Source organism: Musa acuminata, chromosome BXJ1-6, assembly GCF_036884655.1.
Source record: "Musa acuminata AAA Group cultivar baxijiao chromosome BXJ1-6, Cavendish_Baxijiao_AAA, whole genome shotgun sequence".
Lineage (NCBI taxonomy): Eukaryota > Viridiplantae > Streptophyta > Magnoliopsida > Zingiberales > Musaceae > Musa > Musa acuminata.
Window position 1 is genome coordinate 39,096,050 of NC_088332.1, and position 21,992 is coordinate 39,118,041.

Consider the following 21,992-nt stretch of genomic DNA (forward strand, 5'->3'; position numbering starts at 1 on the left):
CTGAGTTACTCAAAATATATAATAATAGCTCTAATAAGGATCCCACATAGCATCGATAAGTACTATAAAGATAAGTACTTGTTTATTTATAGTACTTATTGCTAGTCATAGGTGCCCAGCAAGCCAATCACGTGAGTGATGGCACGTGTGACTTGATACAGAATATTTTTGCTTATTATATTTTGGCGTATATCACTTTATAACTATTGCATAAATGCATATATATATATTGTGATGTCCTTGGATTTGTGCAATGGGAATCGAATCGTGATGAGATCACGATAATGAGATCGATTCACCTTTAAACACATATCCTAAATAATCCCGGTCATAGGTTACTCGAGAGGGACATCGTGATAACCGGATAGACTGGTGTGCTGTATACCCGTCCATATGATGGATGCAGCTGGTCTCATAGCTGCTCGTGTAGGGACACTAGGGATACAGTACAGGTGCTCATTGGAGAATGAGTTCACTGATTGATCCGCTTACGGAATGCTGGATGGTTGATGATGCCTTATTGTCAGACAGCGATTCCGTAGTCCTAGTGGTGTATCTAGTCCTTAGACTTGAGACACCAAGGATGTCCTGTATGAGTGCTCCACTCTTTGATACCAGACTTATAGGTTTGGTTGTCCCAGATCTAGTACAACTGGTCATTGGGAGTGGTAGTCGACCTTACGAGGGCTATTGAGTGTCGACAGAGGATCATCCACTCTCGGCGTCATGAGAGGAATATCCCATGTGTTCTTGCTCAGACAAATCCCTGACCAGGGTCATTCGGGTTGAGAGAGAAAGAGTTCTCCGGGAGAATCCGATTAGAGCGAGACTTGAGTAGAAACTGTATGGGTCTGACAGCACCATGCTCGATATACGATCTCTGGGATATTAGATGGATGAGGGACTATAGGTACATGGTAACTGAGGACAGACAGGTCCAATGGATTGAATTCCCCTGTATCGTCTGGGGACTACGGCGTAGTGGCCTAGTACGTCCGTAGTCGATGAGTCGAGTGAATTATTACAGAGATAATAATTCATTGAGTTAGAAGGAGTTCTGACAGGTATGACTCACGGCCAGCTCGATATTGGGCCTAAAGGGTCACACACATATGGTAGGCATTGCGATGAGTAGAGGTTCGGATATGAGATATCCGACGGAACCCTTGTCTTATTGGATGCAGATCCAATACCCACTAGGGAAGGACCCATTAGGGTTTTGACAAAGGATCTCTATAAATAGGAGGGATTCACAGCCTCATAGGCTAGAGTCTTTGCTTACCCTTCCTATTCTCCTCTCCCTCTCCACCTCAGAGTAGGCCTGGAGTTTTGAGGAGCGTCGTCGCAACCCTGTTGTGTGGATCACCGCTAGAGAGGAGGACGCTTGACCTCCTTCACCCTCTCCTAAGGATCTGCAAGGAAACATGGATATACGATCTCCCTAGGTAATATAATCTCTATACGCAGTTTTGTGTTTTGCGGATTTTTGCGCACCAATCTTCGCACGACGACGAACATCTTTTTGGGAATCGAGGATTTTTGTTTTCTTGTTCTTCCGATGCGCATATGATGTCGCCCCCCATGATTTCCCAACACTTATCTTTTATACGTTTAAACATTTCATTTATAATCAACAAATTATCATAATTTATGCATCGACCCTCCACTATGCATTAGTCTACACTAAAATATATCATATGATGTCTTAAAGGGACTCTCAATCATAAACTTCGTAAACACTCATCATTTCATCTTCATGCCTTCGTCGTTGCTTATTGGTAGACAACATTGATGATATAATATCTACATCAGCTTATATTATCTTCGTCAGAGTTCCAAAAAATAGAATACAATCACAATATCCAATATTAAAGCTGAATACTAAGCCATTACCACCATAGTTGTAGAACTTGGTTGGGTCGCCACTTTCCTACATGAACTTGGCATTATCTCCTAATTCACTCATATAATATACTATGATAATATAGATGTCATCTATCTATTTCTAATTCGATGTTCCTACTCTCGAATGAAAGATATTATCACCGACTTTCACTTTGTTAGATATTAAGTTATCAAACATTAATTACATATTTCTCACATTCATACTTTTGATCAACTAATTGACTCACATCCTTAATCTGATAGAGATATGATAAAAAATCATAATAGAGACAAATATAAAAATAATAATTTTATATTTATTAAATATTCTAATCCTCAATTAATATATAATTTAAAGATTAATCATCAAGATATATATTCATGATTTGAACACATGATTAAAAAAAATTCTCTTTTAATCTATATAAATATTTATTATCTCAATAAATCTTACTCTGATGCCACCATCGCTCTCTCTCTCTCTCTCTCTCTCTCTCTCTCTCTCGTAGCCACACATTCCATTCCTTTCATATGCTTGGTTTGCCCTGGTGTGGTCTTGTCAAGACTGCAGGGAAGTGGGAGGTGGAGGAATCCACAACGAAGGATAGAGAAGTCTCGGAAGGATTCACACCCCATCGTGCTGCTGTCTCCCTCGAGACCCATCTCAAGGCACAAGAGAAAGAGATGGAAGGTTCAAGGCCTTCGGGTTCACAATTCTCTTGCCCAGTCCCCTTTCTCCCTACGCCAACTCCTACTCTTCTTGTCTGCTCTTTCCCGGATGGTATTAGCACACCATTTCGTTCGAACCACACAATCCATGCCTAGATTTAAGCTGGATTGTGTCCTGATGAAAGTTCGGTAAACGTGTTCTTGCTGGTCAAATCTAGCAATTATATTCTCTCTGGGAGCACTAGGTTGTGCCTTTAGTGGGGCGGCACAAAGCTGCCAAACCCGACACGACAACACGATGATTGAGTTAGATTTCTGGGACCTATATTTGGGAAATCTTAACTCGGGTCGGGTTGGGTTAGAGTTGGCTTACGAGGCATGATTTAACCATCAAAATCAACTTGTCGAGAAAAGACGTGTTGCCATCACGTGTATTACCTACCTAGTACTTTTATGACATAAGTCACCCGATCCGATCCGACCCGACAAAACCAAACTGATTGGTTGTTCATCCGATCAAACCATAGCTTTTTGCATGGCTCGAAATTTACTGTTGCATGGAATAAAATAGATAATCATGAAACATTAATGGACCTAAATATTATATTATGAATGAATTGAGTCTTTCTTTTGTATACATTTATAATGAAAACACGAAGGTTACATGTTGTTTTTGTTAGGTCGGACAATTAGGCTTATTGAGCTCAAATCAACAATTAAAAGAGAAAGATGTGAGATAGAGTAAAACACTGTAGAGGAAAGTTTTTTTTTTTTTTGTATGTGCACGATCGGTGGTCAAACGTTGTTAGTTTTAATCCAACTTTTATATGGAGAATCCTTGCAACTAACTCTACAATCTCAATGGTGTTATCTATAGTTTACTCTCTTTGAGATACTTTCCTGATATACCCACTTTATGATACCTAGAATTCTCTTTTGAGAAGATCCATCCTATATGATGATATGCTAGAGCCAAGATCTATGTTCTTGATGTTATTATGATCCTCTAGTTATTCTAAAGAAGATTTACCGTAAACCTGTTATTATTATTATTGATAGTGAAAGTTTGAGGTGGACTACGGTCCCGTGGTTTTTCTCATATTGGTTTTCCACGTTAAAAGATTTAGTGTGATTGATTAATTGTTCTATTGTTTATACTGTGCTGGTTGATATTTACATTTTGATATCAAGTTGGTATTTTGATAAGGAATACATTTTGATACACAAAGAGGGAAAAAAATTATTTCACTTTAACAGATTTTTCCCAACAATTTTTAAACATAAAATAAAATCGTTATGATGGAATTATGACGAATTAAGTGGGGAACAGTCTTGTTTGCCAATTAGAACGCCGTGATGCATCGTCTTTTACAGGCTGAAAAGGCCCAATCGAGCCCGGCCTGTAGGCCAACTTCTTAATTTGGGCTTCGGAGGTCCTAAACAAAGCCCAATCCCAAGCATCCTAAGAATTCTCTCTGCCTCTGTGGCTTACGATAGACATGGAAGAATCGAACCAAGTAAGCATCTTATTGGTGGTTCACTTTATTATTCTTTTATCATCAACATCTTTGTCATGGAGTTATCAGCACACAGTGGTAAAACACTGTGTTGAGTACACTATCGATTCAGTCCGGTGTGGATCGGATTTATAAGCAAAAAAAGATGATATGAACTGCAGGAATATCTCACTTTCTCCATGGCAAATTCTTTCCTGGCATATCATCTAACCTGTCAACCTCATGGGATGAAGAGTCCTCGGGGAGGAATCCGTGTCTCTGGGCATCTCTGCAACCATGGAATAGTGCACCAAAAGCAAATACCTTGCCGGTCAAATCTGCCACCCCACCAAGTGTTTGCTATGAAGTCGAGTGCCTTCAATAATTAGCACCAAGCGTAAAGCAAGAAATGTGCACCGATCGTTTCATATTCTATCTCGATTGTGCTTGCACAACTCCAGAATAGAAGCTTTCCTTGACGTAACAAAGTCTGTGCAAGATTCTGAAGGTATCAGAACGAAAGCACCGAATCTACTTACATACAATTGAGATGGTATATGCTATTGGCTTGACGTTGGAAACATCAAAATTCCTTTTTATCAAGGGACCTCCTCATAATAGAAAATAAATATTAATAAAAAAGCATAAGAAAAGATCAAGCATAGCTAGATTATTTGTTGTGAGAGCATAGACGTTCCTTTCGTTCCCCTTAAGTTCGTCCTTCTCTTTGAGTCTATCGACTGTTGGCAGATCAACGAAAACTATCGCGATGAGAAAGTCTACCGACTGTTGGCAGATCAACGAAGACTATCACGGTGAGGAAGATAAGGATTGGCCTTGGTCGTTGGCCGAAGGCAAAGGCGAAGCCTTCGCCCTTGTTTTTCTCAGCAGCGTTGGTTGCTGGCCGAAGGCAAGAGTGAAGCTTCGTTTTTTTCACTGCTCTGATACCATGATGAAAATAATAGAAGATAATAATAATTATTAAAAAAAATATTATTGAAGAAGTGAAAAAGCTTAAATACATTAACATGTCACTCCCCTCTACAGAATAGAGGATTTTTCTCAACAAAATAACACGGTAAATTAAAAGATAAAAGAAAAATGTTTTCAAATAACTTAATATTTTCCGAGGTGTTATGCTTTATAGATCAATTCGGAAGATTTGGTACAAACAACTTTCATAGACCCAATTGGATAAGAATATGTACTTTCGTCATGCATATCCATTCATTCGTGCTCTTATAGTTTAGTCTCTAATATATATAATGAATCATACTAGCTTGAAGTGGCAATGATCTTTGTCCAACCGCAGATATACTGCATCACTATATCTCCCCTTAATCAAAATAACATATAGAATTGTTAAGATAGATAGATTTTGATTATCTAACACGTTAATGTGGTTTGAATCTAATCTAACACGTTAAACGATCCTTTAAACCTATACTAAGGATGTGCTCGAGAAAAAACTCTTTGATATCTAATAAATTTAGAAGATTCAGTGTCGGATAATAATGCATCCGAAGAAATCTCACTTTCTTTCTTTTTGAGGTTTTCTCTTTGACATTACTCGGCAAATGCATCCTTTTAATCGTACCAACCACCCTATGGATCCTTGACCTTCGATTTGTCTGTGGTGCTGTCTAAACCTATGCCATAGACAAATTCAAAAGAAAGGATTTGGTTGACTCCTTGCTTTCTACTCGAGATGGACAATTAGAATCCAACCCATCATGACTAATAATGGCTCGAATTGTGTGACGTTTTATCAACCATTATGTGGATCTTATTTGATGAAAAGAGACACTTCAGCTGCTCAATGATAACTACAAGTAAATTTTCGCAGCAGGAGGACAACTTAAAGAAATTATTGATGCCAAATATTGAGCGAAAAGGACCAGTCAAGCAAATTAAGAACATTGAAGTGCAGTAGTTTACTCTTTTGCCTCCGAAGACAACTTTCTCCGTCCTTTGACATACAAATATTCCATGTTATCTATCCTTTGGTGCTCCTCTCACACTGCTTGGTTTTTATATGTTGGATTCTCTCCCAAAGATTACTACTCAAACTGTGTCTACAGCTCATTTGGATCTACAATCTTAAAGTGAGGTTCTATTTCATAGGACGAAAGCTACTAAAAGAACCAACCACTCTGTCGGCAATACTGATTGGTTTTCCTTACAGGAAGAAGACATGATCTGACTTTGTCTTGTAGTTCATGCTAAATGGAACTTCTCTTCCAGATCTGCAGTTGAAATTGCTCATTAAAGGTAGGATATCATGGTTCTTCCCATGCGGATCCAAGCCCGGGTCTACAGCGACAGAAACATAGTGCAACTCTATAGTGGGACTCGTACATCTCCATTGATGAAACGACTGCAGCCACTTAAAACTCCGCAAGTACGACAGGTAGCTGAGCTGCTTGTGATGAAGGCTCCATGATGGGCGAGGAATGGGTTGGTGGGTTCACGTCTCATCGATCCCTCGTTGCCGCCAAGGACATGCCATTGGGAAGCGTCCTCAGCTTCTACCCACCCTCCCAACATCATCACGTGCTTCTGTGTGCAGACACACCTCAAGCAAATTGACTCACTCCATGGAAAAGCTCCCATGTAAACCGGTGTGTCTCTTGATCACCATGGTGGTGTTACTCACCGCTGTTTACTTGGTGATAGGAATCCGACTGATTCATCAAACATCACCCACATCACTCGCTAAAGCTTGCATCACTCTCTTGACAGCTCTTTGGGTTTTTCTTATATGATTTCTGAATCTTTGACTCGGTCAAATAATTATGAAGCCAGTGCCACTGCCTGCATGCCTTCCATTCCATTGTCTATTTGCGGTGTCCCACCGGCTAATTTATTCCTGTGCCTCGTGATGCTTGCCGCCCCTGTCACATGCGTTTCCAGACCCACTCGATACTGAGCTGTGCTGGAAAAGCCGGTCGGGTTGATGAATTAGGCTCTTCATCCATCATCTCTCCACATGGAAGATGGCTACCGAGTTAGGTGCACGTCGCTTTAGCCATGTCAGTGGGAAGTTACCCATGATGCTTGCGTTGGAAACCCTACCTGCTCACCATTATATATGGCACCGGAGGGCTGGTCGTGGAGTCATCATCATTTCCTCATCTGTCCTTGGTGATCCTTCTGCCAGTATGGAAGCAGCTGCCGATGATAAGTTGTGGGATGATGAGGGCTTGGATGTGCTGACAGAGCTCGATGGCGCCCTTCTCATGGAGCTGTTGGATGAGCAACGTGGAGAAGACGGCGATGACGACAAGAAGCTCGGGTTAGCAGCCGAGATCTCGGCCGCCGGCCCGGTAATGGGTAGCAGCGGTGAGGACATGCTGCTGGAGTCAGTCCGTCACCAGGAGGAGTTCGAAGACTGCAGACTGGACGACGTTCTCTCAGGTCTCGGGAGCCATGGCTTCTGGGCGGCGACTGAGTCGGCGGCCATCGAAGCTCCATGCAGTGACATGGTTGATTGGTATTTGGACGAGTACATCGATGAGCAGGTTGGGATGGTGGGTTATGGCGAAGCAAGAGATCACCCTACTTTGTACTACAGTGGGGATACCTCCGTAGAGCAATACACTTCCTTGTGGGAATAAATGCTCATCGCTATAAGTATCTCACTTACACCTCCGCAGAGAAAAACACCTGTGGAAATAAATATTAATATTAGTTTTATATATCCTTATAAAGTTTCAAAACAAAAGATTTGACGTTGTAAAGTTGGAATATATATATATATATATATATCCTCTGCAGTAGCCACTGCAAACCATAAATTTAGTACATCTAATTGTTTTTGTATCATATTAATGTATTATAAGCATTGATATAAATTAGAATTACAATGAATAATAAGTAAGATCGAATGCAACAATGTATTATATGCAAATTTTTAGGTTGTGCAAAGATGCGTCGATGCTGCTAAACTTAAATTTAATCAAATAGTTACGAAGATCACAGACTTTGAAGATACATATTTTTATATGAAGTCAAAATATTTGTTTGACTAATTTAGAGCGAATCACACCCATTGTTATTCAAATAGTCAACGGGTTTGGTATTTTAACAAAAGAATAAAATATTAGAAAGTAATAAATATGAATCCGCAGACACGAGCGGCAGATCTTATCTCACCGCACCAATCTCATAACGATGGAAATGGGTGATGTTATTATTATTATTATTATGGGAAGGAGTGCATTTCCATTAATTTTAGAGATGATTCCTTTTCTATCAGCATTAATCGAATTGTAATCAGCAGTAGCGGACTATAATGTTTTAACTGTTGATGGACCGGCCTGTCATTTTCATATAACAGTGGCTATTAATGGGCCGGCCCGTATCAGCCATGAAAATTCTTCTGATTTTATATGTGAAAAGATAGATGATAACTCAGACGAGCTTATAATTTATTTTTATTCAGTAAGAAATTTAATTTATTATTATTATTTCGGAGTCTTTATTTTAGTGTTGATTCTCTCAATTATTATTATTTTTTGGTATGAAGATTTTGCCACTTACAAATGAAAAGGTGTCATAATTCTCTTTTTTCTTGTGCTTACTTTATACATCTTCTCAGTAAAACTAGCCTCCAACTTTGCTGCATTTGTATCTAAAAGAAGGGTTGCTTTCTGCATCCAGATTACGTGCATTAAAACAATGGGAAGTGTCTAATGGTGAGAGGAATCCTTCCTTCTTCCCTGGCAAGTGCAGCCAGCTAAGAAGATCCATGTTCTGTTCCCCAAAATGCACATGCAGCAAGGTGAGGCCACAGTTCCATGCAATAACAAAGTCCAAATGGAAAGGGCATGTCATGGATAGATAGATTGGAATCTCTTAGTGCATTCCACATGAAGCCTATGAGGAGGAGGTTCGTTTGGTGTGCACAAAATTTGAATTTTTTTTGTTCTTCTTAATCTGTGAATATCAACTTTGTGTATGTTTATCTTGATTATAAATATTTGATATAGCTAGATTATAGAACTAGTGATGTATATATATATCTGTCTATCTCATGATGTTTTACTCTCCTTCTCAGAATTTACAGAGGAAAAAATAATGAGCTTTTGAAGATGATGGAGGCAAGCAGCGGCCCAACAAAGTTTTCATCAATAATTATTGATGGAGGTGAACAAATAAGAGAAAGAAACAAAGTTCATACACTTATTTGTTTTGCTCGGTTTGTCACTTCATTATCTGGATATCAGCAGATTCAGCAATCGAAAGCGTAAACAACAGCATACATTCACAACATGGAATTAGCTTATCAACAATGTTCAATTATACATCAAATGCTTCACAGGCCTCCACACTTGCAGCTTCAACATCCAAAGGCTTTCATTGTTTTAACTTTCATCCTGTTTTTGTTCTTTGAATCGAATGAAATGCACCAAAAGAAAGAAAGAAAAAGATCCTGCAGAACCACCAAAATCACAGAGGCTTTTTCTTCTGGGGCTCCAAATCGATGAACACTACCAGGATCACTGCAGTGAATGGACGAGCATTCTCCTGCTGCCATGCATGATGGCCTGCGCTGCATCAGCTAAGCAGCTCTTTTTCTGTGCTCACGGTTGGTTCCGATGTGGGCGGTGCCATTTTCTTTAGGTTTTGCTGGTGATAGACTTGTCTGAGTCTCTCGATCTCCTTCTTTAGTGCCTCCTGGTGTGCTACAGCATCACGTAAAACCTCATCCACTTGAGAACATTATGAATGCAAACCAACAACAGCTTTACAATGGTTAAGGCTTTTTAGTAGCTTTCCTTGTGTTACAGTTAATATAATCACCTAGGGTTAGGGTTACATTTAATATAATTACCAAGTGGAAACATGTATGCAGTCTGATCTTGAAGTTTACGCTATAAACAATTTGAATGGTAGATCCACCGTCATTGTAACGTTCACCATATGTTCTTCTATGTAGAACAACAAGCACAGAAGCAGCTGTGCGTAAATAGGCTTAATTTTCATCATATTAATGTCCAAGGATAAGCAAGAGCTTACCATCCTTAAATATCTTGTCCTGCGCCAATGCCGCAATGCGTTGCTTCAGGTGGCTATTGCCCAACGTCAGCAGCGATCGCTGGTGATCGAGGAAGGCGACTCGAGGAGACAATGCCGATACTTCGGTCTTCGTTTTGGCACCGCCGGATCGAGTATACGAACAAAATGGTTAGAAGAGAAAAACCTAGAATTGCTCCAGCTTCCACACATTCTTGTTTTGAACAGAGGATTCTGAGAACGAAGGTTACCTGCAGCGTCGTCACGCTGCGTTCGAGCTCCGAAATGTACTGAAGCTTCCTCACCCGCGACCTCTGCGCCGATTGCCGGTTCGCTAAGATCCTAATGTGATGCAAATAATGCAGCGGCAATGCGTCAGAAATGGAATGGCCACAACGAGCTGCATGCGTTGGTGTACGTAATGTTTACCTCTTCACCCTCTTGGGATCCACGATTGTCTCCGTCCCGGTGGCCGGCTGAGCCACCGCCTGCGGCTCCTCCTTGCACGCGCTCTGCGCCTCCTCCGACTCGTTCTTGGCCTTCTGATCGGTCGGCTTGTCCTCGTTGAAGCTGTTGTGGTCCGAGGGCGTGGACGACGAGGAGGCCGGGACGGCGCCCGAGAGGGACGACGGGGGCACGTCGTCCGAGAACATGGACATGAGCTGGTCGTCGTCGAAGCGGTCGAAGTCGGAGCCCTCGCCCTCGAGGGGGTGCTCGAGGAAGGCGATGGAGTCGCTGACGGAGCGGCGGTGGTTGCCGCGCTTGGCGGAGGAGAAGTCGAGGAACTCGTCGACCCAGGAGGGTTGAGAGCCCGGGGCGAGCGGCGGCGCGATCGGAAGGAAGGATGGAGGGATCGCATGGTGGCCAAGGTTGGGCCAGTTTGGAGACATGTTGCTAGGGATCTTCGGAGGTAGCTGTGCCATTGCTCTTCTCTCTTCTCTCTGTGTTTATATCTCTCTCTCTCTCTCGTTACAGAGAGAGCTGAGAACGAACGCTACGCAATGTTGTTGGCTACATAGATGTAACAACAGCATCTTGCATTTCTAGTTGATGATTGAACTTATCCTTGAGACAATTAGAGTCTCTCTCTCTCTCTCTCTCTCTCTCTCTCTGGAGTTTGCGATACGAAGTTGGAGGTGTTGGTGGCAGGTTAAGTTAGCTTTGCTGGGGGAAGGAGGAGAGGATTTAGAGGAGAGAGTCACATGACAAGGGAAAGAAGGAGGAGGACAGCTAGCACCAGCTGTTATAGAGAGAGAGAGAGAGAGAGATAGAGAGGGAGAGAGGGAGGGGAAGACAGAAAGATGAGTAGAGGCGAGGCGGAAATGGAGGGGAGTTGGAGAGATCAACGGTATTGCAGGGAAGTCGCAGCATTCAGCGACCACGTGCCGATGTGACCGTACCTTTTGGCCGTCAGAAACCAAATCCTCCTATAGACATCTTTACAGTTTTGGTGATGGCGTCCGATAGTTTACAAGCTCATTGGGATCCGAGAGAGAAAGGTGACGGACAAAAAGTAATCCTTGATGATACGCAAATGCCTAATGGGACGAGTTCACTCGCCACCCTTCATCAAGTTCATCGGTAACGAGATTGTATTGTGATGAAATAGCGAAAAAGTACAACACCATTTGTTCGTTCCGACGTCTTCTCATTTTTGGTAGATGTCTGATAGAGTGCATCTTGAATGATCCATAAGCTACTTGGACATGGCAGTAAAAGGGAAGAGAGTGATTTACCATAGTTGTTGGTTGGGTAAACTGCAACCAATGATTAAAGATGGCATCCATCTGGGGAACTGTATCGAAACCAGCGTAAACATCTGATGCCGAATTCACCCAACAATCATGTCTTTGTTCCGTATCTACAATGCTTTGGATCTACAATGCCACGTTCTGATAGGCGCAGGAATCCCGCCATTGATGTTCTTCTTCTGTTGATGTTGGGAGTAGATAAATGAGTGCGCAAATGTAAGTTATTGGAGTGGGGGATGAGCTGTTCAAGAGGTGGAAACGAAGAGGAGCGCAGGTGCATGTGGTAGTCGTAGAATCGCATCATGCCTTCCCATGTGCACAGTTTGCCTTGCTGCTGCATGATGCCCTCTTCAAATGTGCTTTTCTTGCCCAAGAAATGCGTCTCTCACATGCACCACGCCTTGGATCTCCGTCTGTTTCTTCATTCTTCTTCTTCTTCTTCCATTTCCGCTCTATTCTCCCACTCATCTCGGTGGGTTTCTTGGCAACTTCGGGCTATCTTGTTGGCCATCTACGGCTGTTCTCGGGATTAACAGTGTTTTGCGCCGTCGTGGGAGAGTGGTTGTGGTGTGCACCTTGCTGCTAGTTTTATAGTAGCCCGGAATAATTGGCAGTACGACCATACCAGAAAGAGAGAACAAAAACTCAGAACTGCAAAAGAGAGAAAGGCAGTGCATCCCTCTGGATATTCTAAGATTTGGAGAATACAATATACTCGTAAACCATTCTGATGGTACAATATGTGGTCAGAGAGGCATGTGTGATGAACTAGCATTGCCAGTATCGTTCAACCTGGTAGCACGGAGAAGCTTAGATACACAAGTTGAAGAAACAAACCTACCCAGTGATCGATCAAGAGAACCAAGTCTTTTTGTTCTTCCGCCTTACGAACAAAAAGAGATTAAATGTGAGAAAGGTGGCTGCAAGGATGGCCACGAGAAATGGTGTGTGTGTGGGAGCAGCAGCACAAGAGACCAAAGGGGGGGGGGGGGGGGGACATGTACACCTTGCTGCATCTAAATGTCTTCCCACGTCACACGTGAAAAAGTGAAAGGGCAAAAAGCAAAGGAAGAATACTGGTTCTGAGCGGGATGAACATGGCGGTGTCGGAAGCACTGTTTGGGGTCCCGTTCCATTCTTATGGACAGACACTTCGATGCATGATGTTGTTCATCTCGCTCTGCGTTCTCTCTGGAATGAGCATGGAGCACCCTCTAACAAGCATTAGAGATTGTTATCGATCACTCGTATCACCTACTTCATTAGCGTTCTATTATATTGTCTTACGGTCGACCATCTTCTCGTACAAGCGGAATTAACTTACTTTGGATCGATGTGGGGTCCGGTGAACACAAAATTGGTAATGGCTGGGCGCGTGGGTGGGGGCCCCAAAGGAAAAGGACAGCATCGATGACAGCTTGCGAATAGGTTATCAGAAAAGATTCGGCCTTTTTTGCATACTGCACATGTAAATAGCAGCCACCACAGGATCCAGCTGTTCGCCGAACTGCACCATCTTGTGGTGGTGGCACCAGATGTCGACCTCTTACAAGCTGACACTTCTTAGAACGAATATATGTCATATTTTCTTGTCACTGCCATTTCACTCTTATAATGAATCAAACTTAAACTTAATATATGACATTTTAAAAAAGATTTAGTTATAATCTTAGCTCAGAAATAAATCATACAGGAGTATATTTTAAAATTAAAAACTCATATGATAACTTACAATCTTTTAGATATCTGATTTCTGATCTTCTTTTGACTCTATCTCATCTCTTCTTGATTCTAAAATATTAATGATCACTTTACTAATAGAAAAATAAATTCAAGACTTTGAATCCATAGAAACTCCAATCTCAACTAAAAATCCTGAATCAAAATAATATCTAATAAAAAAAGTTTGATTTAATATTCAAAATAGAAGATAACACCAAATGTTTTATCTACGATCAATTCAATCGGGCCTCAAACAGGTGGTCAGATACTTGTTGCTCACAATCGGCCCGCTATTAGCCCTGTCAAATCTAGAGGATGGCTTCAGTGCTTCGGATATAGAATAATGCTTCATCTCTCAGCTTGATTCGTTACCTAATTCCCGACTTGTATATAGAGTCTTAGATTCTGGTAGGACAAGGTGGCATGCATCAAGAAGCGTTCTGCCTGATTCCACCTTATCTCTCTCTAAACGCAATTGGCTACGTAGGGGAGTTGGCGTGTTTCATGGCAACGGAATCTGAACTCCACATCAACTCGTGTTAGATTAAGATTACTCAATTTCGGATCTTACACAACGTGATCCGACAAGGCGACATTCAAATTGATTCGATAAAATGTAGGAAATATTGCATACATCCCATAAATTTTACTTACAGTTGCATCTTTACATAAGATATGTTGAACACGAATAACCTGACTCGATTTCCTTGATGTGATCCGTCTCATCGTTAATCTAATCAACCAGTTTGGTTGGGTCGAAACTGGAGTTGGTTGGGTTTCGATCTGATCCAACCTACTCTAGTTGATGGCATGAGCAATAATGTATCTGCGACATAGACAATACACATGGTATTAATTATACCTAAACTATGACAACACAAAAGAATCGAGAGCTGTGGGTTGGCTGTCATCCAATCAATATCAGCGTACATACAGCTGGCTCGATGTATTAACTCTCAACCTCACTGTTGTTAAAGCAATTGGAAATATACGCAATCACAAGGAGTCCGAAACCAGCATGGCAAAGTCCACCTTACAACTAAGCCATGTGAGTTAACTATAGAAAAGGTAACGAAGTGGTCTCTCTCTCTCTCTCTAAGTCTATATATCTATCTTTCTCACCCTCCCACAACGGGCCCCACACATTTCCGTGGGAGGCCCCATCTATTAGTCCTATTGACTAACGAGGAACTCTGCAGTCGTCGATATGTGCCTCACCACAACAACAATCTGCTGTTCGAGGGTGGTTGCAATATGTTCATGAGTCAGCAACTCCAGTAAAGAAAGAGAGAAATGTAATCCAACAAGTATGGAGTAAATGCATTGTGTATGTGAAACAAGTAACATATGAGGTTTTCACTGTCTCTCCATGTCTTCCAACCCTTGCCCTTGAGCCCTCCTCGCTGTTGACCTTTCCCAGCTCAACATCATCCTAAACGACGAACTCAGTCGCGAGGATGCCGAGACCAAGTCCTTCCGTCCCGACGGTGTGCTTTCCTGAGACGCCGGAGCTCTCTCCGACGGGTCCTGCGTATCTCTTGCAGGTGGCACGGTGGATGCCTCGTCGACATCGACTGTGGTGTTCGGTGGATGATCCACGGCCGTCCGACACACTGGGCATGTGGAGTGGGAGCCCAGCCACATGTCGACGCAGCCGACATGGAACAGGTGCTTGCAGCTGGGCAGCGCTCTCACCGTCTCCCCTTCCTCCACTGCGCTCAAGCAAATGGCGCACTCCGCCCGTCGCCCTTCGTCTTGGCAGCCGCCACGCTCGCCCGCCATTCGATAAGGTTGCGTCGGGAGGGCGGAGATGGCAGTGGGATCGAGCCCCTCGTTGCTGGGCTCGTCGTTAGCGGGGTTATTCACGTAGAAGCGGAGGGAGTGGCTGGTGGTGAGGCCACCGGACCGGCGCCGACGTAGGAGGAAGTGGCGGACGTAGAGGTGGAGGAAGACCATGACGACTAGGGCGGCAGCTAAGCAGATGACGGCCGTCTTCAGGATCCTCGTGTTCAGGTCGTAGCTGTTGTTGCTTTCGTCGTAGACAAGCCACCCGTCGGATGGAACGTTAGTAGACATGGCGGCGCTTCCTGGTGGCTGTGGCGGGTGCGGGAGCGCCCAACTCGTCCCTCTCCTCCGGTGTACGCCTGTCTCCTTGCAGCAGTTCGATCTTAAACGCTAAATGTGGACTAGACTTTGCTAATTCTACCATAACAAAAGTACTAAAAAAAAGAGAAGTTTAATTGACTAACTAATCCATCAAATTTCTCTCTTTAAAAGGGGAACTATGATTGCTTTCTTTCGATAAGTCTGACCAATTCTAATCTTTCGCATCAGTGGAAGTGCGACATCCGCAAATGGTGCAACTCTTTAAATGCATATGCATCCGTGGAGCGACAGTGACACGCCGGTCTTAGCTTCTAAGAAAAACAAACAATTAACAAAACAATATCGTCAGTCTTGGACCCTTTTCGTCCTTTTCGATTATATATATATATATATATATATAATGGTATATCTAATTATTATGTTTTCAAAGGTTCATATAACAAAACACATACAATAATAGACCATTATAAGGTGATTTGGTACATGTAAAAATGGTAAGTTCCACAAGTTGGTCTTCTGAGGAAACGGTACCCTTTCATTCAATCCACTGTGTTACAGCAGCGTTATAGGAAAAGAATCATAGGTGGGCCTGATTGAAACTTCGTGGGCCCAACACGATCTCTCGGCTCAGCGTCCCGAAACAGATCAGACAGTCCAGAACGAAGGACAATTCTTCTCTCGTAGAATTATGTGGCATATTTGTATTCTCCGGTTAGCTCGACGCCCGTAACCAAAACACGGGACTTTTCCCGCCTCTCTCCTTAGCCTATAAATAGGACGGGAGGGCAGCTAATTGAGAATGTTATCTTTTCTTTCGGCCGTCTCCATGGCTTCCAGTGAAGTGGAACGAACAGCGAAGAGAAGGCTACGGTCTCAGGTTCGCCATTCCCTCTTTCTCTCTTTCTTCTCCCTCATCAGATCTCTGGAGAAGTCTCTGTGTTTTTTTGGCGATCTTTGATGGAGATCGGATGGATCGTGATCGAAACCCTATTTTCCGCATCTTCAAAGTAGAAGATACCAGTAATGCCGCGTTTCGTATTCTATTTGACACGGATCGAGAATGATGTGGCAGAGGATCGTAGGACGTTATGGGCCGAACTGGATTTGTATGAACTTGAGGAATTGTGTTCTTTGTTTTTCCCGGTGGCATTTGGTTCGTGACGCCCCAGACACGTTTAATGTGCTCTATGATTTGATATGTTTCTGTTCCTTTCTCAGAATCCCTTTGCCATTGTTAAATTGATCCGAGTAGCTAAGTGTTAGTTACATTTTCTGACATTGTTAAATTATCAGTTTTCTCGGTTGATATACTTCAGGAAAGCCTTAGATCTAATTTGGTTCTCAGATACCCTGTTTTCTTTATGTTGATTGTAGTTTGCAGTAAACGCCCATACAGAGAAAACATTTGTTCACAGAGAAAAAGTTATCGTAAGTAACCCATTAAATTTGTCGGATAGCTAGAAATCAATCTGAAGGAAGACTGCAAAATGCAGGAACTGAGATCCATATATCAATTAACTAGCTCCCTAACCTGAAAAATTCAAAACAGTCCTTTTGGAGGCCAATATTGTATTCCCATCGGTTTAGTCTTATAATGAAAATTGGGAATTAATAAATTAAATTATAAGAGCTTGATGGATGTATTACTATTAACTTAGGCTTAAGTATCTATCTCTAGTTTCACCATATTATCTTATGTGGGTTTTAATCTTCTTAGGTTGTACTGTGATTAATGTGACTGAAATAAATTGGCATTCTTTTGAAAGTCCGCTAGTTTTACGAACTATGATTTGTCGTGTCATGTATTCGTTCGTTACTGATTATTTTTTGTATGTTTCTGAGAACCCAAATAATGTGTTTCAGGCTTTTTAATGCTCTACTGTCTTCTTTCAGCAGCCAGTGACAGATCCAAAGGATGCCAATTCGTTAAAATATGTACTTCACTAAAAGGAAGGTTAGTTGATAATACTGAAACTTTTTTTGTTTTTAATGATGATAAACGTGTTGCCATTACATCATGTAAATACTTAAGATTTATAAAGTTGATCTTAAATAGTTGTGACTCATGGTCTTATTATTGTAGTAGATGTTGAAATAGTATAAATACTTAGATATTTGAATTCTTAATTTTTAGATTTCTTTTCGTTGTATTTGTGTAAGAATGCAGAAGATATTAAGTCTAATTTACTATTTGATTGACCATATTATCCAAAATTATATTCTTAGGTTCAATGTGTTCAAAATTTGGAAGATGCTGAGCTAGAAAACGTGGATTTTGAATTGCATAGGAAATCATGGAAATGTAGAGAAAACTGAAGCCCAAACAAGGTAACCTCATGATACAAGTATAGATACTACTACAAAAGGTTCTTGCATGGTTTCTTACGAGTCGATAATCAATTGCTTCATATACACATATTAGCACCTGATAAATTAAAAATTTCTGTTTTACTTTTGGCATTTGATGATTGCATTTAACAAAAAATTTTGGACCCCGTTTGTTCGAAACCTTTCGATTCGACTGCACATTTATTGTTTATTCACTTATTTCTCACGTCATTTCTCTTTAGAGATTTTAGTTAACTGCAACTCCCCCATTCTTATATTAGCAGTTGATTGATTATCATTATGTCGGTAAACTTCTTATTTTTCTCTGCACAACTGATTAGTGTACCTCTGATTGATGCATGGTTCATTATCATGCTCTCTATGAAAAATGTGTTTCGTCCTTTTTTTTTGCTCTTTTTTTGCAGTCTTCGTGGTTGTGTATATGCACTTAATTTAGTAGTAGGATTACAGGACACTGAGTGTATTCATTAAATAGTTGGTGAGGATCTTTAAGCACTTTAACGAATTCTGAACAGAGTCGTAATAGGATTAGAGAGAAAAAAAGGGGCAACTTTGCAACAGATGTATCTTATTATGAATATATGTTTATGCCTCCTGTCTCATTTATTGGGTTTAAATTTTAGATGGATTGAGGAGGATCAATAATTTAACATACTAGTAAATTAGAAGGGTTGTGTTCAAATCTTACCATTCACTTTAAAATTAAGTATAGGGGTGATAAGGCATGTTTTGTCCCGTGAACACATCACGTCAGAACTAGTACCCTCAAGACATTGTTTGACACACTTGGTCTTGCCAATCCCGAGACGACAACGTCCCGCACATCAAGTCAGAATCCGTACTAATGTCGTGCTGTGTCTACACCAATTCATGTATAATCGACCCTCTCACGTCAGTATAAAGACCTTTATCCTCGCCTCCAAAAGGGAAGAGAAAAAAAAAGTGAGACAACTGACTTGCTCGTCGAAGGGGCCAAACTCTGGGAACACCCGACGAAGGTTATTTTTGTAGGAAGGTAGCCTAACCTCGAGAGTCGTGGATCGGTGCCCTCGTGGTAAGCCATCAACCAACCTACCCCCTGACTCGAGGATCTAGTCGGCTCCGACAACTAGCTCAACCGGCAGGAGGCTCTCGACATCGACTCGTGGACCAAGTCGTGATGAGTAACTCATCAGCCACATTCGTTCCCCGACAAGGGGCATAAATGAACAAGTTTTAATCTAATTTAATATTTTAGATGAATTGAAAATAATAAATAATTTGACATATCTGTTCAAATCTCAACCTTAATATTTTATATGATCAAGGCCCATGTAAATTATGTGCTCTAAGGCTGGGTTTAGTTTACCCACCAGAATGATGCTCAGCTTTGGTGTATATTCAGGTTGAGGTATTAAGGTTATCACAATTAGATACATGCTCCGTCACCAAAGATTATGAAGGTAAATAAATTTACAATAGGAATATTTACTGAATGCCTTATAAAAGTCAAACGTAAATTCTAAAAAACGGTTGTAAATGGCCTCTTCAAAATAGCTCAATTTCCTGAGAAAAAATATCATATTTTGGGTTCCTTTGGCATGGTGCCACTGTTTTCGTATAGAACTCCTATATTTTTAAAATACCAAAAATACCCTTTTGAAAAAAAAAACTATTTTTTTTTGCGTCCAAACCTAGTCAGTTGAAATGATCAAGAATGAACCAAACCGATTACAGTATATTTAGTATATTTAAATGGAGTTGAAATGTCTTAGTTGATTGGATTGATTATCGTGTTTTGGTTGGTAAAAAGAAAATTGAAGAATACTACAATCAAAATTCAATTACCTTAAATCCTCGTCAATCTTAATTATTAATCTTATCATATATTTTTGAGATTTATACAATAATTTGTTTTTGAATTTTTTAATGCTTTACAATGAAAATTAATAATATTATAATATATTTCATAATAATTGATAAATCCTCATTCTTTCCACATAGTTCTAAATTCAAGCATATATTCTGATTTTATTTATTATAAAAATAATAATATTAGAGTGTGAGATACTACCTATCTATGACGTTGAACCTGTATACTTTTTTGGTCACTGCACTAAAATATTGTAACCATATTTAAAAAATACTGTGATCAAGTTTTGATTAATCTAAATCTCCGTCAACTTTAATTAGTGGTTTTAGATGAAAATTAAGATTTTGATATATTTCAAAAGAAACGAGGATAAAAATTCTTGCCTTTTCTCACATATCTTTAAATTTAGATCTATATATTTATAACCAATTATTATGAAAGAATAAAAATAAATAAGGGCAAAGCATTGTCTAATTATAATTTTTTTTATTAAATAACAAAATAATTATAATTATATTCAATAACAATATCTTAGATGAGTCTTAGTTAGTTTACATCCCATAAATCTTAGTTATTAACCTTAATATAAGTTTTAAGATTTGATAAAAATAATTTCTATTAGAGTCTTAGTGGTTTTGATGGAAATAATGAAAGTTTTGACATATTTTTAAAAATAAAAATGATGTTTTCTCACATAGTTTTAAATTTAAATTTAAATTTTAAAAATATTATAATATTTGTATTGATTCATTGTGTATAAATAACAATAATAATGAAAGATAAGTTGCATTTTTGTTAATATTGAACTAAAACATTATAGCTCCATTTGGCTTTGAGTGGGAAAATAAATTTTTAATAGATAGTCATTTTGAATATTTAAAGAAGGTAGGATGTTTTTGCGGGAAATTTGAAAATAAGAGCACCATTCTGAAAAGTCCAAATGTCGAGCTTTTTCCCGGGAAAGTCTAAGGTGGCATAAAGTCATAGAGGGTCATTTACAACGGTCCATTTCAAAAAAAAAAAAAAAAAACAGGAGCGCGATGGAGTGTGGTGGGAAACTTTTTATCACTTTTAATTCGACGTCACGAAGCAAAATTTTTTAGCGCCTGGTGGCGGGAGCGGGTAGCTGGACCTACGAGGGAAGGCGGTTGAATCTGGAACACCTTATTGAAACATCTTTCGTAACCGCAGTTGCTTAAGCGGGACACATCGGAATTCGAAATTCCACTCTCATGCATTCCAGTTTCAATGAATCGGACCTGTGAATTCTTTGGCTTCCTTCCCGGCAAGAAACCAAAATGCAAGCTCCCCTTCGTTTCCCTCTTCTCTCCCGACTCCCGAACTCCCTTCATAAGTACACCGCAATCCCCCCCCCTGCCACCTCCTCCTCCTCGTCGCTCTCCCCACTCATCCAGTATCTCATCCATCTCTGTGCCCCTTGGCAATGACCTGCGACTCTCTCCAAGACAAGGAGAATGTCCCTCCCTCAACGTCGAGCGCCGCTGCTGATGTTCTTCCATGCAGCGCTTTGGGTCTCTCCCTCAAGAAGCCGATCTGTAAGCGGAGGAGTTGTAGGAAGAGGGTGCCCCTTGAGGATATCACCCACCTCTTCCTCAATCTGTCATCGCCTCCCATCCCCTCCTCCTTCGGGTCCATCTCGGCCGGCGCCTTGGCACGGTCCACCGTTCTGGCATCGTCGCGCCAAGCTTCCCATGGAGGGAGCCCTCGAAGAAGAAGAGCTTCGGATATCTCAAGCGCGGCTTCTCGTGCGTCTCTCCGCAAAGGATTCCGGTAGTGGCGCCTCCGGGATATCCACCTCTCGATTAGCTAGCATACGTCGGGCATGCAAAACAAGTCTTCTACTGGGGACATCTCCGAATGAATCTGCATCCGTTGGGCACGCAAAGACGAGTTCTTCAACTTGTTGGTATCTCCGAGTGAATCAGCCATCCATCTCAAAATTCCAGTAACGCCTGTCTATGGGATCTTGCTTGTTTAAATAACATTTTAGATTATAGTTTAGGTGTTGTCCTACGGGTTCTTTTTAATCCCTTAGAGATCTTTAGTGATCAATAAAATCACGGTAGAGTTTCCAATAGAATAAAAAAAAAAATTGATTGATGGGATGCGATGACTCGAATTTGA

The 21,992-nt window shown here is 40.9% G+C and overlaps 2 protein-coding genes across 2 annotated transcripts; both read right to left on the reverse strand.

Moving 5' to 3' along the window:
• Nucleotides 1-9,281: 9,281 nt before the first annotated feature.
• On the reverse strand, nucleotides 9,282-11,389 carry LOC135676899 (basic leucine zipper 61-like). The gene is made up of 4 exons (XM_065188598.1): nucleotides 10,497-11,389; nucleotides 10,319-10,409; nucleotides 10,071-10,197; nucleotides 9,282-9,736 (listed from the first exon to the last, which is right to left on the reverse strand). Exons 1-4 carry the CDS (start codon nucleotides 10,988-10,990, stop codon nucleotides 9,609-9,611), a joined length of 840 nt encoding a protein of 279 aa, XP_065044670.1. The 5' UTR covers nucleotides 10,991-11,389; the 3' UTR covers nucleotides 9,282-9,608.
• A 3,372-nt stretch (nucleotides 11,390-14,761) lies between these two features.
• LOC135677820 (E3 ubiquitin-protein ligase ATL41-like) lies at nucleotides 14,762-15,861 on the reverse strand. The gene has a single exon (XM_065190230.1). The coding sequence runs from the start codon at nucleotides 15,614-15,616 to the stop codon at nucleotides 14,897-14,899; it is 720 nt and encodes a 239-aa protein (XP_065046302.1). The 5' UTR covers nucleotides 15,617-15,861; the 3' UTR covers nucleotides 14,762-14,896.
• Nucleotides 15,862-21,992: the final 6,131 nt, after the last annotated feature.

What these genes read in the sequence shown, in the direction of transcription:
- LOC135677820 (XM_065190230.1), bottom strand. Translation starts at nt 15,616, where the DNA reads ATGTCTACTAACGTTCCATCCGACGGGTGGCTTGTCTACGACGAAAGC.
- LOC135676899 (XM_065188598.1), bottom strand. Translation starts at nt 10,990, where the DNA reads ATGGCACAGCTACCTCCGAAGATCCCTAGCAACATGTCTCCAAACTGG. An exon ending in GATCCCAAGAGGGTGAAGAG is followed by an intron (nt 10,410 to 10,496) that starts GTAAACATTACG and finishes GCATCACATTAG; the next exon opens with GATCTTAGCGAACCGGCAAT. An exon ending in GCAGCGTGACGACGCTGCAG is followed by an intron (nt 10,198 to 10,318) that starts GTAACCTTCGTT and finishes GCCAAAACGAAG; the next exon opens with ACCGAAGTATCGGCATTGTC.